This window comes from Mustela nivalis (genome assembly GCF_964662115.1).
Source record: "Mustela nivalis genome assembly, chromosome: 6".
Taxonomy (NCBI): Eukaryota; Metazoa; Chordata; class Mammalia; order Carnivora; family Mustelidae; genus Mustela; species Mustela nivalis.
In genome coordinates, this window is record NC_139025.1 from 28921760 (window position 1) to 28940981 (window position 19222).

A 19222-nucleotide genomic window follows, 5' to 3' on the forward strand; every position below is an offset into this window, starting at 1 on the left:
AGATATTCAGGAAGGACGGAAAGCCACCAGAAGGAGCAAATATGTGTGCAAATACAGAAGACTTTCTCTTGACACACCCGTGTTGCGGAGCGGCGCTAAGTCCTGCACCTGGCAGGTGTTTGCCTGGGGCTCTGCAACCGGAGCAGGTGGGGTCTGTGCCCATCAGGGTGAGCATGCTCGATTGGTGCACTGTTTCCCATTCTGTCCCCTGCCCGCCTGCAGCTGGGCCTTGCCTGACTCAGCCCGACCACAGCTTCAGGTTTGGACAAGGCTCCCACAGCTCCCGCTATGCCAGCCTGAGGACAGACGTTTTCTTCAAGTCAATGCTGACTGCAGAGGGAGGCTGGAAGCGACAGTAAGATCTGGAAGAGGTGAAGGTGTTGCTGGGAAAGACCACTAGAAAAGGCCGGCTGAAAAAAATCTAAGATTGAGACAAATCAAGTACGTAATGCGGCAGAAATCAAAGAAAAGCAGAACTTTTTGACAGTGAAAAGCTGCTGCTGTGGTTGATCCCATTAGAACAGGATAGAAGGTGAAAATCGCGGATGGGATCGGGCAGATAAGATAATGTGGATTTCACAGACTTAACTGGAGTTCATCAATTCCTCACTGAGAATGTGCAGGTGCATTTCACAGAGGTCATTTGGTCTTTCCGTAAAGAATACAAATGAGAAGAGTTACTGCAACAATGTCTTGAAACCCATCTCTGTGGAAGACAGTTCTAAAAGAAGTCAAACAGATAGAGTTCTCTTCTTGGATAGAAATAAAGCAGAAACCAGGCAGTGCGATTGCCTGACTCAGGTTGAGAAAGCACGAGAAGAGAAAGAAAGAGCCCTCCTACAACACAGGAACAGATCCTACAGAGGGATTGGTGAATGGTCTAAAGAAAATTTTCAAAAATGAAGAGGATGATAGGAAGTGAACAGTTAATAAAGCCTCAGCAGAGAAGCAAGCCAAAGGAAGATACAGAATTCTTTGTTTGAGACTTTAAAGTCATTTGGGGAACTGTGATGTGGAAAAATGGATGTTTCCAATAAGGAAATGTTGGTGAGGTGCACAGGAAAATTCGACAGATAACTATTTTCATTGCCTTCTTCTAAGCGAAGACAATGAATTCTCCCATTTCCTACTGGAGGATTTATTTAAATAAAATAGGCTTATTAAACACTTCCTCAAAGATGGTTTCCTTGGTAATCTGGGCATTTTGTTCAAGAAATGATAATATACATTCTTGTGTGAAATGTGAAAAAGCAAGCCTTGTCTAAGGATAATGCCACATTGTATGTATTTTTGTTCTGCTAAGAGGTAGGAAACAAAAGTAATAAGTTCCTGACATCAGTTCCAACCAGTGTAATAAGTAAAAATAAAACCTGAATTTTTTTGTAAAAATATATGTTGCTATCTGAACAATAAAAAATATATTGAAGGTCTTAGCATATGAAAATGTGATTTGAATGACAACCACAGTGGATGTGGGGAAGAAGATGGGAAATGAACCTGTATAGTTGGAAAGCTTCTCTATTTTATACAAAGTTGTGCAGTAGTAACTGTGAGAGGGCTGTGAAAAGCTAATCCTTAAACACTTAAAAAAAATGCCAACGGACAGAGCTAAAGAGTCAACAGATCACATGGAATTCTAAAAAATATTCAGTTAATCCAAAAGAAGATGGGCAAGGAGGATCAAAAACCAGTGGGGACAAACAAAACAAATAGTAAAATGGTAGACTTGAATCTAAATCACTGTATTAAATATAAGGGATCTCAACCTATGTTGTCTAAAATAGGGCCACTAGCCATGTGATATTTCAGCTTAAATTAACATTAAATTAGAAATTTAGTTCTTCAGGCGCGCCTGGGTGGCTCAGTGGGTTAAAGCCTCTACCTTCGGCTCAGGTCATGATCCCAGGGTTCTGGGATCGAGCCCCGCATCGGGCTCTGCTCCGCAGGGAGGCTGCTTCCTCTTCTCTCTCTGCCTGCCTCTCTGCCTACTTGTGATCTCTGTCAAATAAATAAATAAAATCTTAAAAAAAAAAAAAAGAAATTTAGTTCTTCAGTGGCACTCAAGGATTCACTAGTCATATTAGACTACGATACTGAAGAACATAAATATTTACAAAATATTTCCATCATTGCAGAAATTGTTGAACAGTGTTGATCTGATCAATCCAGTTAAATGTGCATGCAGATTGTCAGACCTGACCAAAAATCAAACCACCCAGCCAACTTTCAACTATACGCTGTGCACAACTAATCCTCTTTAAATATGTAAAGACACAGGCTAAAAAATAAATGGAAAAGGGGCGCCTGAGTGGCTCAGTGGGTTGAGCCTCTGCCTTTGGCTGGGGTCATGATCTCAGGGTCCTGGGATCGAGCTCCGCATCGGGCTCTCTGCTCAGCAGGGAGCCTGCTTCCCCCCTTTCTCTCTGCCTGCCTCTCTACCTACTTGTGATCTCCCTGTCAAGTAGATAAACAAAATCTTTAAAAAAAATAAATGGAAAAGATTCCACGCAAATGTTAAGTACAAAAAGACTGTGGTGACTAGATTAATATCAGATAAAGTAAATTTGAATGTAGAGGGTATTACCAGAGATAAAGACATTTCATAAAAATAAAAGGATTACTCCTGAGAAGATGTAATAATCATAAATGCTTGAGTTTAATAACAGAACTTCAAAGTGTATGAAACAAAAACTGACATAAAGGAAGAAATAGACAATTCCATAGTCATGGTTTGTGATTTTTTTTTAAAGATTTTATTTATTTATTTGAGAGAGAATGAGTGAGAGAGAGCGTGAGAGAGAAGGTCAGAGGGAGAAGCAGACTCCCCAAGGAGCTGGGAGCCCAATGCGGGACTCGATCCTGGAAGTCTGGGATCATGACCTGAGCCAAAGGCAGTCGCTCAACCAACTGAGCCACCCACGCACCCGGTTTGTGATTTTTTTAAAGAAGATTTTTTATTTATTCATTTGAGACAGAGAGCGAGAGAGAGAACATGAGAAGGGGGAGGGGCAGAGGACAAGTGAACCCCCCACTGAGCAGGGAGACCGAGGCAGGGCTCCATTCCAGGACCCTGAGATCATGACCTGAACTGAAGTCAGAGGCTTAATCAACTGAGCCACCCAGGTTCCTCCTGGCTGGTGATTTCAACATTCTTCTCTCACCAATCAATAGAATAACTAGAACAAATATCAGTAAAGTCAGAAGATCTGAAAAACACTGTCAAACACCTTGACCTAATTAACACTTATAGAGTCTAACTATACCACAGCCAACAACCGGAGAATACATATTTAAGAGCATATGGCATGGTCACAGAGGCAGATCTGCTGCTGGACCATGAAATAAGTGAGATTTAGAAAGACTGAAACCCATTGACTATGGTTCTCTGACCACAGTGAAAATGTTAAAAATAAAGGATTTGTCTTAAAACCCCAAACATTTGGAAATTAAACAACACACTTCCGAATAATTCATGGGTCAAAGAAGAAAAATTAGAAACCATTTTGAAAATTATATGAAAATACAACATACTGAAATTTTTAGGATGCAGCTAGCAAAGGGAAAACCCAGGTGGCCCCATGAGAAATCGATTTTTATTTTTATTTTTTTAAAAATATTTTATTTATTTATTTGACAGAGAGAGAGAGAGATCACAAGTTGGCAGAGAGGCAGGCAGAGGGGGAAGGGGAAACAGGCTCCCTGCTGAGGAGAAAGCCAGATGTGGGGCTCAATCCCAAGACCCTGAGATCATGACCTGAGCCGAAGGCAGAGGCTTAACCCACTGAACCACCCAGGCACCCAAGAAATCAATTTTTAAACAGATAATCGATACCATATTTCAAGAGATAATTTCAACATTAATATTCAACAAACTTACAAAGGCAGATATGCAAGTGACCATAGCACATTAAGAAAGCAGGGAAGTGCAAATTAAACCACAATAAGATAGCACAACACACCCACCAGTATGTTCAAAATCACACAGCGTGCCAGGGTAGCTCAGTTGGTTAAGCGTCTGCCTTCAGCTTAGGTCATGATCTCCGGGTCATGGGATTGAGCCTGGAGTCAGACTCCCTGCTCAGTGGAGAGTCTGCTGCTGTTTCTCCCTCTCCCCCTCTCTCTCACATAATCTTCTAAAAATTAAAAAAAAAAATCACAATGACTAATACTGCCAAATATATACAAGGTTATGGAACTATTGTCTATCATTGGTTGATACAGCTACTCTGGAGAAGTGTTAAGCAGTTTCATAATAACCAAGTACACAGCTCCCCTATGACCTAGCAGTTCTACTCCTAGTAGATCTGAACCTGAGATCTGAAAACAGATCCACAAAAATTTGCACAAGAATGTTCCTAACAGTTTTATGATGGCAAAAAAAAAAAAAAAAAAAAAATTCTAGCAGCCCTGGTTTCTATCTATAGGAGAATGACTCTTCAAACATTTAAAAATTAGTGATAAAAAGGAATAAAGGACCAAGACATAGATCATGGATAGATCTCAAAAATGCATTAAACAAAAGGACAGAACTGTAGAATTCCATTTATATGAAGATCGAAAACAAAGAAAAGCAAGTTCTATGAAAGCAAAAGCAGTCGATGATGGGGGAAAAAATTAGAACAGTGATTTCCTCTGGAGGAATGTGGGTGGGGATTTGCTGACAGAGAAGATACCAGGAAGATATGGACTGCCGGTGATATTTGGTTGATAGGTTGGATAGGTAGGGGTTTAATCTGCACAGGTGCGTGCATTTGTCAGAACTCATCTAATGGCACACTTCAAGATTTGTGCATTCCACATTTGTGCATTAAGATTTGTGCATTTCACTATACGTTTTACCCCCAAAGAAAAAAAGTCTGTAAATATTGGACTCTCCTTAATGATATGTAGGGAAAAGTATTGGGGAGGAGATGTACTGCTGTCTACAACCTAATTTGAAATGTACCCAAATAAGATGGCTTGAGGGATGGAAAGAAGAACGGATAAATATGTAATAAGGCAAGTACAGTAAAATGTTCATTGTAGAATTTAGGTGGTGAATATATAGAATTCTTTGAAATTGATGTTTGAAAATTTTCATATTAAAATGGGGGAGGGGAGTAATTGCTGGACTGACCTTCTCTCGTTTACACATGTCTCCACATGGACTAGCTCCTAAAGCTCTTGCCCCCCAGTGAAGCAGATAAAATAGGGACATTCAGGAGGAGGTAAAGGAGCTGAGGGGTGGGCAGGTGCATTGGAATCCAGAGCTCTGTGTTTCTTTATGCTCTGCTCCCAGCGAGTGTAAGTGGGTGGTGGGTGGGCTCGGAGCCTCGGACTACTCTCTCGGAAGGCGGGAGGGACTTCTATTTCGTTAGAAGATGCCTACGCGTCCATTCCTCTATGTATCCGTATTCACTCCCACATGCCAGGGGCTCGATTCCGGAGGGGCCGAGTGTGGCTGGGTACACAGGTGGGGGCGACACGAGTCTGGAGGAGACGGAGCGCCCTCTTCTGGCCCAGGAGGGGCCCACTCAAGCCCGCTAAGTACCCAGCCTGCCTCTCTACAGCACCCACTTCCCCGGGATCTGAGCGCGCGGTGTGGGAGCGCTGCAGCCCCCGGGTGGGCCAGTCGAGAGACCGCATCTGCCCGCGGAGCACCGCGCTGGGAGCGGGGCCGCGCGGCCGGCAGGCTGGGAACCGGGTGGAGTCGCTGCCGCGGTCAGCCTCCGGGCTCCACCTGTTGCAGCTTCGGAGCGCTCGAGCCAGGCCGGGCGGAGCCGGGGGAGCTCGGCTCCCAGCGCCGTTCTGCAGAGCGGGGCCGAGGCGAGGAGGAGCCCTGGGAGCAGTGCTGACAGGGCGGCGCGGAGGGGGCTGTCCCGAGGAGGGGAGAATGGAGCTCAGAGACTGTGCCAGTGCCCCCTGAAAGGCCAGGTCTTGGGGAGGGAGCCCCTGGCCGTGTGCTGGGGAGTCTGGCCGCTGTTCTGCACGGGGCAAGGGGAAAGCACTCCGCAGCACCAGATCTCTGGAGCACACTGAGGCGGCCAAGCCCGGATGGAGGAGCTGGAACTCTCCAGCCCCCAGTCCTCCGCCACCTCTCCGGGAACTGGGGCTGGCTAGGGACGCGCGTCGCACCCGCACAGCCGGCGCGTGGGAGCGGGAGACGCCCCCGCGCGGGACCCGGAGGCCAAGGGCGCTCGGAGCAAGGCTAGGGGGGCTGCCCGGGGAAGATGCCCCTAACTCCCCTCGTCCCCCCATTCCGACCTCCCTTTCTGGTGTCCTCCTCCAGCCGTTCTGTCCGCCGGATGCCACGCAGCGCGGGGGCCGGACGCGAGGTAGGAACCCGTGGGCCCCGCTCCCGGCCGTCCCTCGGGATGCGCCCACCCAGGACCTGCTCCAGCCACTACACCCCGGCAGACGGGTAGGTGACCCCAGAGGTCTGAGGCTCCGAGCGACGCCGAGACTGGCACGCAGCCCCACGGATCCATCTGGGGAGGCACCCCCAGCAAGCGCCAGCACACGGACACCCCGCGTCCCAGCCGTCGACGGCTGGAGAAGAGATGGGCGAAGAGACTGAGCCCACCCGGCTCCTCTAACCCGCCAGCTTCCGAGGCCGGAAGACCTTGCTGCGGGGGAAATTCAAGTCCGCCCGGATTCGCGCTGAGGACGCGCCACGCCCCCTCCCCAATCTGAGCAGATCAGGGAGGGCATCCGGGGGGAACCAGCCGACTCCGCTCTCGGTCACTCGGACCTCGAGCATTTAAGAGAACTCCGAGGCGGGTGGGGACAGAAAGCGGATTTGAAACCAGGAGTCGAGGCGGACGTGGGGAGCGGGAGCGGGCGCCGCGGGAGATCGAGGAGGCGGCCTGGGGAACCGCGCGGCCTGGGACTGCGCCCCGAGGTCATGAGCGAGCGGACCGTCGGGCGTGCGGGGGCGGGTTGAGCGGCCAGCCCCGTGGGGGGGGGGGGGGCGGAGCGACAGTCGTCCGGCGGCCACGGCCCTCCGGCGCGGGGCGGCCCCCGGGGACCCGGCCATGGCCGGCCGGGGGTGCGGCTGCAGCTGCGGCCCGGGCTACCTGAACGAGGACAACGCGCGCTTCCTGCTGCTCGCCGCGCTCATCGTGCTCTACCTACTGGGCGGTGCCGCCGTCTTTTCCGCGCTGGAACTCGCGCACGAGCGCCAGGCCAAGCAGCGCTGGGAGGAGCGCCTGGCCAACTTCAGCCGCCGCCACAACCTGAGCCGCGACGAGCTGCGCGGCTTCCTTCGCCACTACGAGGAGGCCACCGAGGCCGGCATCCGCGTGGACAGCGCCCGCCCGCGCTGGGACTTCACCGGCGCCTTCTACTTCGTGGGCACCGTCGTGTCCACCATAGGTAAGCGGGCGTCGCTGGGGGGCGAAGGGGCGCCGGGCCCTGCAGGCCCTTTCCTGGGACCGCTTGGGGCTCTTGCGCTCCTCCACCCCCGCGCTCAGCCCGGCGGTACAGATGGGAGCTGCCGCCTCGTCCACAAGTGGTACTGCCTCCCCGTTTTCCTACACGCGGTCCGCGGGGCGGGAGCATCCGCAACACCTGGGTGCTCGTTCTGACCTCCTGGCCCGGGGGCCTGCTTGTTAACCCGCGCACAGGGGAGCTGAGTGAGCCTTAAGTTGCTCTGGAGGGTTTTCTATATAGGTAAGGAGACAGAGCTTGAGTTCGTGAAACTTTAGGGGAAAAGCTTAGGAATCAGAAGGACCCTACAAAGATTTACTGACTTAACACCATTCACGAGGCAGTGATTTGTGGGGAGGCACGAAGGCTAAGACTGTCCGTGACTTCAAGCTTACAGAGAGAAAAATCAGATTGAATACCAAGTTAGAAGTAAGCGAGCAAAGTGCCGATGGGGATGGAAAAGAGTTTCCTACCAAGAAGGAAGGGGGGTGACCTTCAGGTTGAACCAGCTAGTGTAAGGTATGGGTTTGGGGACTGAAGTGTTTTGCACTCTAGAGGAGGAGAGAACTTCATTTCGGGGGTGCCTCATGAGCTACCTGATCTAGATGGAGCAGTGGAGGGAAGGCTAGGAAGGTCTCCAGGCACAGAGCATGAAGGTGGACTTTACAGCCAAACTAAGGAACTAGAACTTACATAGAGGCAATCGGGAGCCATTGAGAGTTCTTGAGCAAGAGTGTGATAGCACGGCTATATGGTCGGTGATACCTTTATTTGTAGCAGAAGAAAAATGTTGGAAGTCTTTGTACTACACTTCTAAAGACTCCTTCTCTCTCAAGCATAATGGAGTTAGAAGGGGGTGGGGGAAAGACGCTGTGGAAATTCTTAGAGAAGGAGAGAGCTTTGAAAGCGGAGGAGGAGAGCTTTGAAACAAGACCCGGAAAGGGAGTCGCTGCCAGAGCCCAGGAGCTGCAGCAGGGCCCCCAGGGCGCTGCGGGTGCTCTCAACCCCGGCCCCTGTGCTAGGGAGGAGAGCTTGTCAGTGAGGCAGGGTGACAAGGCAAACTTGCTTGAAGCTCCCACGCATGGCTGTCTTAGGTTGACATTCCGCCAGGAGAATGATGAGTCCAGAAAGATTTCCCAAGGTTAGTTTAGAAGCCCAGGGCTTCATCTGGTGAGGAGGAGGGGAGGGCGGGGAGGACTGGCACGATTAGGGACACTTGGGCTCTCCTTCCCCCTCCCCCCCATTCTATAGCTGGTCCCTGTGCATCAGCAGGGCCGTTATGATACCACAGTCACGGGACAGCAAGAAAAGCTCTCTTTGCATTCCCTGGGGTAACTAGAACGTGAGGCCCTGAGGGGGACAGAGGGAGCAATGCCCACGGTTCTCTCTCCCAGCCCACAGTCTCTGCTGGGCTTTCTTAGCAGAATTCCCTAAATCCCCCACTGCATCCACTCCTTTGTCTCTGAAGATGGTTCTAGAATGCCCGTGCAGGGAGGACTGGGGGGGGGGGACAGCCTGACTGAGAAGGGCTGCTGTGGAGCTGGCCCCAACTCTTTGCATCGCTAGTACAGTGTTCTATCTCAGACTGATGATACATTTGGGGGTCGTCCTGGCGGGAGAATGGGGGAGCGAAGTCCACTTCCCCACAAGCCACTCCTTGGTCATCCCGGTGGACATGGCGGTAGGAAGGAGCAGCTTGTAGGTATTGACTGGTGAACGTTGGTGCCTTAGGAAGGGAGAATGTCTCTGGTGGGTGGGCAGGTAGGAACAGGGGCTTTTGAGGAGCAAATGGAATGTCACCTGTTGGAAGGGAAGGAATTCTGGACTGAGAGTCTGACATTGGAGCTATTGGTCCTGTCTCCGTATCGGGGGCATTAACCATTCTTAACCATTCTGAGCCCCATCCTTCTCACCTGAGATGTCCACAAAGTGGCCCCCTGGCACTGGCACGTGTTTGTGGTTCAGTAAACATTTCTGTGTCCTGTCCACTCCCTCCCCCCGAGCCTTCCCCTCTCGCAGGGCTGTGGAGGGGTGATGAGCTCATGGAAGTGAATGTTCTTTACAAAGTACAAAGCAGGGGCTTATTTCCACTTTCTCAGTTCTAACATTTGCTTTTAAATTGTTTCATTAATTGCTGTTGTAATTACAGCACTCACTCCCCTTTATTAGGGTAGATATTAGGCACATACTGTGATTTTTATGTGAATATGCGATGCAGCTAATTACCACGTTACACTTACACTTAATTTCTATCAACACAACTCCGTGAAGTCGGTATGATTATCCTCGTTGTATAGACAGGGAAGCTAAAGCTTCACGTTCCTTGTAAAATAACATACAAAGAAGGAAAAAAGTGAAGCCCTCTGTAGTGACATCACCCCAAGTTCTTCATTGTTAACATTCTGGTGCATTTCCTTCTTTTTCTCTATGCACACACAGATGTACATATGTTTTTTTTTAGAGTTGGGGTCATAGTCAATAAAACATCTCATCTTGTATTATAGGTGTTACAATTACATGATGTTTTTCTTTTTCTTTTAAATTTATTTTAATTTTTTAAAAGATTTTATTTGACAGAGAGAGAGAGATCACAAGTAGGCAGATAGGCAGGCAGAGAGAGAGGGGGAAGCAGTCTCCACGCCGAGCAGAGAGCCCGATGCAGGGCTCGATCCCAGGACCCTGAGATCATGACCCGAGTGGAAGGCAGGGGGCTCAACCCACGGAGCCACCCAGGCGCCCCTACATGATGTTTTTCGTGTAGTTCTGCTACATGAAATAGTTAAAATAGTTCTGCTCTGCTTTATTCTGCAAAGACTTTAAAATAACAGACAACAAGAAAGCATATGGTAAAACAATGAAAAACATGTAAGTACAACTTCAGAACCAGGAAAAAGGACAGAAATATGGAAAGCAAATGGATCTAGGAAGTTGCTAGAGAGGATCTTTGTCTTAGTTCAGGTTCCCTCAGAAGCAGACACTGAGCCAAGAATCTGAGTTGATGGGAAGGTGCCAGGGATATAGGCCAAGGGAAGGAGAAGAGATAGAGAAGAGGAAGCCCATCACCATAGGGTCTGTTATTCGGCGGGAACTGTAGTCGGAGGCTGGTACTTACTTCCAAGTGAAAGTTTGAAACAATGCAAAGCTTGTGACCCAGAATTACCCTAGGTAAGGGGGCTGGGGTATTTATACACCCACACCTGTCAGGAGTTGGCTCAAAGCTGCGTGGAGAGCAGGGGAAGCACAAGGATCATCCCAGGAACAGATTGCCCCCGCCATCCGAAAGTAGAGTGTTTCTGTGGAACCTTTTATAAACTGAAATGGTGTGAAAGGATAAAGCAAGTACCGTCCCCTAAAAGTAAAAGTCCTCGGATTTCTTTCAGTTAGCAATTACACGTTACTAATACAGGTCTTTCCTAAAAGCAAAGTGGTGTAAAGCAAACTCGCCGATAATGGGGGAAACCTGTATGTCTGGCCTGATTGTTTTGTTTTGTTTTGTTTTTTTCATGGACAGCCCAAGATCAGTCCTCTGACAAAGATATAGGCACTGGGCATCTGAGGTCAGTCCAGTATGCCCAGAAATGACAAAGAGGACCCTAAGGGGTGGAGAAGGGGTACCGACAAAGGCTATTCAAACTTGAAATTCGATTCCAAGCTTCCTGCCAGAGTCAGGACCCCATACTGGAATCCTTATTATCAGAAAAAAGGAAGCATCAACCTTATCCCAGTTCCTAATCAAAAATGTTTCCCCCTTGGGATTTTTGTATAGGAGGCATTTCATAGGCTAGTGGTGACGTTCACAAACAAACATTTTCCTGAAAATGAAAGTGAGGATTTCATGTACCTGTTGTCTGAGATCTTTGATTAAAAACTCAGAGCAGAACTAAATTCTACCCCAAAACTATTAATAAACTATATGTGAACTAACTTGAATTTAAATAAAATTTAAAAAAAATAAAAGCAGAATGAAACACTGTTTGGCAGTTTCTCAAAAGCCTAAACAGAGAACTACCATATGACCCAGCAATTCCACTCCTAGGGCACATATTCAAGAGAATTGAAAGCACATGCTCAGATATTGGGCACCTGTGTTTGTTGCTGTGTTACTCATAGAGCCCAAAGGTAGAAACAACTCAAGTGTTCGTCAACAGATGGATGGATAAACACAAAGTGGTAGATATGTACAATGAAGTACTACTGAGCCATAAAAAGAATGGAATTTAAATGCATGTCGCAACCTGGACGGATCTTGGAAGCATACTTCTACTTCATGAAATAAGCCAGACACAGAAGGACAAATATTGTATCATTCCACGTGTATGAGGTACCTCGAATAGACAAATTCCAGAGGAATGGAAGGTAGAATAGGAGTTACCAGAAGCCGGGCAAGAGGAGAAGGTTGTTTTATGGGTTTGGTCCTTTTGTTGGGGATAGTGAAAAAAAAGTGTTGGGTGTGGACAGTGGTGATGGTTAAACAACAGATTGAGTGTATGTGATACCATTGAGTTACACACTTTGGAATGGTTACAGTGGTAAATATTAGGTCTCTTTTGCCACAATTTAAGAGGAGCAGAATATGAAAACACAAGTCAGGGATGCCCATTCTGAAAGAGGCTGGTGATCAGATTGAAACGAGAGTAAATGAAGGACTCAGAGAAGTAGGTTGATAAGATATCCTGTAGAGGGGTGCCTGGGTGGCTCAGTGGGTTAAGCCTCTGCCTTCGGCTCAGGTCATGATCCCAGTGTCCTGGGATTGAGTCCCGCATTGGGCTCTCTGCTCAGCAGGGAGCCTGCTTCTCCCTCTCTCTCTGCCTGCCTCTCTGCCTGCTTGTGATCTCTCTCTGTCAAATAAATAAATAAAATCTTAAAAAAAAGGATATCCTGTAGATAAGCTCCTCTACACATCTTTTCTCTCAAATAGGCTTTTGTTAGGAGTTTGTTTCTGCATTGGCCTGTGAGTTTATAACTCAGCGTCTCTCCAGAAAGTACTTGAGGTCATTTGCAAATGATACGGTCCAGTAGGCTTTGTTGGGTTTTAGGTTACTCCCAAATCTCAGTCCCTTAATCCATCAGGGGCTTACTTCAGACTCACACCAAAGTCACTGTGTTGTGTGTGGGGATTCCCCGGGGCGACTGCCTCCCTTGCTAGCCCAGGGTTCAGGCTGCCTTCACCTTGTGGCTCCTCTTCCTCAGCTCATGCTTCCAGGACTGTCCAGGAAGGGGAGGGAAGGGCTGACGTGTGGAGTACCCGTGACCAGTGGCCATCACCTGCAAGTGACCCAAATCACCGCCACACACATTCCATTGGCCAAACCAAGTCATGTGGCCACACCCACCTTCAAGGACTTGGGGAAGCATACTGCTCCCCCGAGTCCAGAAGGGGGTGAGACTCAATATTGGTGAACAGCTCGGATACATATTATACATCCGTATGCACCGTGCACTAGAAATGGATAGAAATGGATTTAAGATATGGGTGATGAGAAAACATAAATAGGATAGTTCAATTAAGCCAGATTTTTTAAAATTTTAATTATTTTTTTTAAGTGGGCTCCACGCCCTCTGATTAAGACCTGAGCTGAGACAAAGCTTCAGGCACTTACCCCACTGGGTCAGCCAGGTGCCCCTAGCCACATGTGGTTAACCCACCGAGGTTTATGTCAAAAGGACCTGCATGAGCCCCATATTTGGCTTTGAGTTTCCTGTTGTCAAAAGAAAGAAGCGAGGACAACCTTTAAATGGTCCCTCTTATCCAGGCTGCCTGTTTGGAAAACACCCAAGTTCTTCAGACTGAAATAAAAATTTTCCTGCAGATGGTTATGAATGGGAGTGCGTAAGACGATGAGTAATCCCCTCCACAGCATCTGGGCCGTAAGTATGAGAGAGAACGGCGCTCTCCTACCTAGTTCCACATCCCTCAGTGCAAGGTGCGGTTCAGGAAACGCCCCTCTGCCAAAGCTGGAGCACTACGCAGGGCAGACATACAGCTCTGCTGTGGTCCACTAGGGACATTTAGAATTCTCTACTGGAAGTTCCCAAGCTTCGGTGTCTGCAAGAACTCATCTGAGGGGAATATGGTGCTTGTTCAAAGGTATTTGGGCCCCCCTTTCAGAGATCCTGATACCGTAAATCAGCATTTTGGGAAACGTCCCCAGAAGCTCTGATATAGGCAGCAAAGGGAGCCCAGTGAGGCATGTCTGATGGGAGCAGGTGTAGGGTTGAAGCCCGTGGAGATCCGTGCTCTTCAAAGAGTGGCTGATGGAGCCGTGGCATCTGCATCCCCTCGGATCTTGTTAGAAACGCAAACCCTCAGGCCAACCCCAGACCAACTGAGTTAGAATCTGTTCTCTAACAAAACGCCTGGGTGGGTCATAGGCACAGGAAAGGTGTTTCCTGGTGTTGCTTACTAGAGCAAGGCCCCTTGCGCTCGAGAACATAGACAAACTGGTGGCCAGGCCGGAATGGAAAGGAGGGGAGATGCACTCATCTCTTGTCTTGGTGGCCCTCCCCTCCAGCGGGTCAGGAAGTACACGAGGAGCAGGATGACTTAGCCCAGAGCAGCCTAACCAGACACAAGGACGCACTGGGATTAGGCTAGGAAGGGGATGGTGGCTTGTGCCAGTCTGAAGGGCTTGGTCAGAGAGGTGCCAAGCCCCACCTTAGTGCCATAACCCTCAAGCTAGATTTCGAGATTTGCAGCAACAGTTGTGTTCATTCTAATTAAACAGAAGTAATCATGCTGATGCCTCCTTTTGGGCCCTGGGAGTGGCTTTGGATTAGCACCTGCGCAGCGGTGTTTTACAAGGCTCGAAGGCTCGTGGAGCTCAGGAGGAGCTGGGCTGATGTGTTTAGATTTCAGCCTGGTCAGTGTGCACATCTACATGGTGTGTGCTGAACTGTTTTTGGAATCTGCTTCCTCCTACATGGGAGCCGTTGAGGAAGGAGCTCATGAAATCAAATTATATCAGGTTCAAACAAAACTGGGGGTCGCCATTCCACATAGAAAGCTATCAATTGACATCATGAACAGGCATTGAGAAAGAATAAAAACATCTCATGAGGACGGTAATGATCGTCACATGTTAGGGGGTCTCATGCACGGTTCGAGATTTAAATCACACTGACTAGGCACTTTATATTTTACAAAGCATTTGTGCACAAATCGTATGAGGTCGGCAGAGAAGTTACTGACGCATTTTGCAGATGAGGAAACTGACGACAGAAAGCATAGTTCCCTTACTCAGGACTTACTCTGCTCTAATGGGGCCAAGTCAAAATTAGAACCAGATTTTGTTTACTGTCTGATGGTAAAAGAAATAGGTATTCATTTGAGAAGACTGGAAACATATGGGAAAATATAAAAAAGAAAGGAGAAATCACCCATCCTGCCACCATCCAACAAGAATCACTGTAAATATTTTGGCTTATATTATATGTCAAGTGCTATCTCATTGAATCTAAGATGCTTCCTTATTTTATGTACCATTAAGAAAGAAAAGAATGCTGCCAATTAAATTTTGACATGCTAGCCTTATGAGATCACCTCCATTTCCACGACATTAAAATGTTGGGGAAAGGTACATCTTAAAGTCACGGAAATAGATCATGCTTTGTATCTATCTGACTGTTTTCCATTTAGCTACTATGACATGAGCATATGTTGTAATTAGGTAAAATTGAATCTCAAAATTAGAATTTCTCTGATTTCTACTGAAGTTGATTAATTTTAAATACTTACTAAAAACACTTACAGTTTGGGGCACCTGGGTGGCTCATTCGGGTGACCGTCCGTCTTCGGCTCAGGTCATGATCTCAGGGTCCTGGGATGGAGCCCCACATCAGGCTCCCTGCTCATCAGGGGGTCTGCTCTGCCCTCTCTCTCTGCTCCTCCCCCTGCTTGTGTGTGCGCATGCTCTCCCTCTCTCTCAAATAAATAATAAAATCTTCAAAAAAAACCCCAAACCCCACACAGTTACAGCTCATCTTCCCTGTGTCATCTCGCTAATCCTTTCCCCATTTTGCTATCGGGAGTGAGGGGTTGTCGTCTTAATCATTGTATATGTGTGCTTTAGGTTTGTAAGTTTTGGCCCTTTGTCATGGCTGGGCCATACTCTCCATGCATATTTGTTTTCCATTCAGCAGTTATTAGATTTAGGAACGCTCTTAATTTCTGTGCATTGGATTCCAGCCTTTGCCTTGCGATGTCTTCCATTGTTTGTGTTTGGGCTTTAAAAATAACTTTCCATCCAGATTTTATAAGAACGCTAGTTTCTGTTCAGTATTTTTCCAAGTGCTCCACACCCCTCTGCGGTAACAGCTGTTTATCAAACCCTTCCCCATATTGTCTCGTGTGAACAATGATGGCGCATTGTGACATGGTATTTAAGGAGCGATGCCGCGTGGTCGTGCGGAAAGAGACAGCTCAGAGTGGCCGGTAGGCATTTGCTTTCCTCCAGGTCAGGCGAAAGGGCCATCTTTCTTGAGATCTATCTTCGAAAGCCTCAAGAGGAAGATCACACTATGCGTCCTGTGAACCCTGGGCTTGTTCAATCATTTGTTTCCTTCTTGGTACATTTCAGCATCTTGAAATTAGCATTCCGTGGCAGGGACGCCTCTCCAGTCTCCACTGTCCAGCACGCCAGCGGGTCCACATTCGTGCTCACCTCAGCTTGTTTCATTAAATTCTTCTCTTAGGAAACATGGTGCTTTCCTCTTCTTTTATCCCAAATGCCATCCTGTTCTCTCCCCACCACCCCCTATACCTTTCTCCACAAAGGAGAGAGAGATGTGGCATGAATGTATCCCAGATAATTCCTGCACCCCTTTGGGGGGGGCTAAGGGTGGTGTTCCATTCTAAGAATCACAGTCCATTAGCCCGAAGTAACAAAAAAGTAAATTTTTGTCTGCGTATTTCTAAAGAACCTGAGAGTCTCCCATTTATATAACACAGAGGAATGTTCTTTCTCTTCTCCTCTCCTAGTCTCATATATCTTAAAGGAGTTCTGGAGCCTCTTATTTCCGGTTCTCTCAGTCTGTCCCTCTGCGTCCCTCTCCCCACCCCCACATCTCTTTCTGTCCTCTGTCATCACAAGTGACTTCACCTCTCCGACTTGTTTTAGCTTTTTCTCATTCAGCTCTCTCCCCGGTGAAGGGTAGCCCTGAGGACTGGACTGGCCCAGCAAGCAGCAGTGCTGTCCCATAGGAGGATGGAGAGAAGAGCCGGGTGACATTATGATCATCACACATGAATGGCTTTACACCAGGGAACAGTCTCATCCTAGACAGGAGGCCATGGCCGTGTTTAGACCCACAAGACACAGCGCACTGAGGACAGTGGGGCAATGCCCCTCGTCAGGAGGCGTCTCCATCACCACGCGGCTCTCCCTCTGCCCTCCAGCCTTCTGCCTCCTTCAGTTCAGTTTATCTGAATTGCTAGACATCATGTCACTTTCCTGCCATGTCGCACCTCGAGCATTCCCACCGCGTCTTCCTTGGGCCCAGAGAGCCATCGGTAGTAGCCGAAGTGCTCAGATTCTGTTGGCTCCATCCTCCGGCCCGCCGCTGGCATCTCTTCTCTCGATCCCCGCTCCTTACAGGGAGACATGTCAGGGTCAGTGACCCCCAGGGTCAGGCCATGAATGACGTGAGTGTAACTTGGGGCATGGGACGTTGGGGACAGCGGGGCCTGTGCTCTCGCAGGTGCTCAGATTCAGGCTGCAAAACAGTGTCACCCTGGCCAGGCAGGTCTGACAATGGCTTAACTCAAGAGTTTGAGCCTCCCAGGGAGAATTTTGACCATCTGTGAGCTCCGGCTTCTTTTCCTTTGGGAGTGAGAAAGACAAGAAGCTCTTTGCCCTTCTTGGTCAGGAGCAACACCTTGATTTTCTTTTTTTTTTTTAAAGAATTTTTATTTATTTATTTGACAGACAGAGATCACAAGTAGGCAGAAAGGCAGGCAGAGAGAGGAAGGGAAGCAGGCTCCCCGCTGAGGAGAGAGCCCGATCCCAGGACCCGGAGATCATGACCTGAGCCGAAGGCAGAGGCTTAACCCACTGAGCCACCCAGGCGCCCCAACACCTTGATTTTTACAGTTCATTTGTGTACTTATTTTTGGAAGATCCTTGAGGGGCATGGGGGAACTAGCATCTTAGCTCTTTTATTATGCACCCACTAATTTGTTAATGGACCTGGGACACTTACGTTCTCGTAACACCTCTGATCCTCATGTCTACACTTAGGTGTTATAATCTATCTGTATGTTCTACTCAGCTTGTTTCTTTTACATTATTTTCTATACACTTTCTTGGGAATTTCACGTGTTCCTATTAATGTAGCATAGTTTAATTATTCTCAAATTGTTGGGTTTGGGGCCATATATATATATGTGTATGTATATATATGTATATGTATGTATATGTATATACATATATATGTATATATATGTGTGTATATATATGTATATGTATATACATATATATATGGCCCCAAACCCAACAATTTGAGAATAATTAAATATATATATGAGATATATATATATCAAATATATATATATTTGAGAATAATTATATATATGTGTATATATATACATATATATATATATACTCTTGTGTGTGATAAAATTTATGAACTATATTGAGTGCTTACCATGGGTTAAACACAGCACACGTCTGTATATGTGTATATTTCTTGTAAGAGCCCCATGAGGATGATTACTATTAATATCCTTGTGCACTGGACTAGCATCCTGGGGCCCAGAGAGCTTTCATGCGGTGTCTGAAGTTACCCAGCTGGAAGAAGCCTGGAGGCTTCCTTCAAAGCTAATGCATTGAACCACTACCCCTTTGCTGTTTCTTCCTCTGGGGTCCTTGTTGTGGTAATAATGGCCCTTGGAAGAGCCTGCGACCTCTTTTTTCAGTGGCCGTGGTTCCTGGATGACTTGGGGCCATGTAAGAAGACAGAAACGGTCTGGCTAGCAGACTCTCAGGGGATGTTTGTGATGTTGAAGTATCAGTGGTTCCATGGGTTAAAGGTTTGGGTAGTGTTCTGCCCGCTTCCCAGGAGTCCATGCACATGGAGACCAGGACCTCCTTTCAGAGTATCTCACAGTTCTTGGAAACTTGCAACCTTCCTCCTATCACCTTGACAAACAATGTGCCTAGAATGCGCCAGCCCCCAGGACTTTCATCTCTAATTCTGACATATTTGATCCAGAAGTCACTTCCTGACTGCCTGTGAGCTCTTGGCCCATTCACACCAAGATTTTATGGGTCTTGGGTCTTCCCTCATGTTGAGCATCTGATGAAGATCACAAGGCATTGACCTTACAGATCAGCCAAAGCTGTAGTTTTCAAACTGTGCTCCAAGTAGCCCATAGGGTTCTTGGTGGTATTTTAATGAGCTCTCCTGAGGTCCTGAGTTTTTAATCTCTGTTATGTGTATTTATCTATATATGCTCAAAATATTTATCTTGTTCTGCCTTTTTATTGACAATGACTTTTTTTTTTGGCATGTACAAGGGATTTTTATATAACCAAATACGTTCATTTTTACTGGCAATTTCTTCTATGGTTTTTCAAAAAGCTGGGTCCTCTCTGTGGTTGAGATAAATATTCTCATCCATTCTTAGTTTAGCTCTAACTCATCTCAAATGTTATTCAAAAAGATTGCTTTTTAAACGGTTTTGTGTGGTTGGCTATATAATTATGATTTGATTTATTTCTAAAATTATCACATAATGATTTGAGAATGTGCATTTTCCAGAATTCTCTTTTCTGTTTTGAGTGTTTCTTTGTATCCTGGAATCTGTACATGTTTCAGC

The 19222-nt window shown here is 47.2% G+C and overlaps 1 protein-coding gene across 1 annotated transcript in view; it reads left to right on the forward strand.

The window, feature by feature from the left end:
• The first annotated feature begins 5566 nt into the window (after positions 1-5566).
• Positions 5567-19222, forward strand: part of KCNK13 (potassium two pore domain channel subfamily K member 13) — a 106913-nt gene continuing 93257 nt past the window's right edge. The window contains exon 1 of the mRNA XM_082733925.1: positions 5567-7353. Within this exon, the coding sequence (XP_082590051.1) occupies positions 7014-7353 (340 nt within the window). The 5' untranslated portion in view covers positions 5567-7013. The remainder of the gene's footprint in view (positions 7354-19222) is intronic.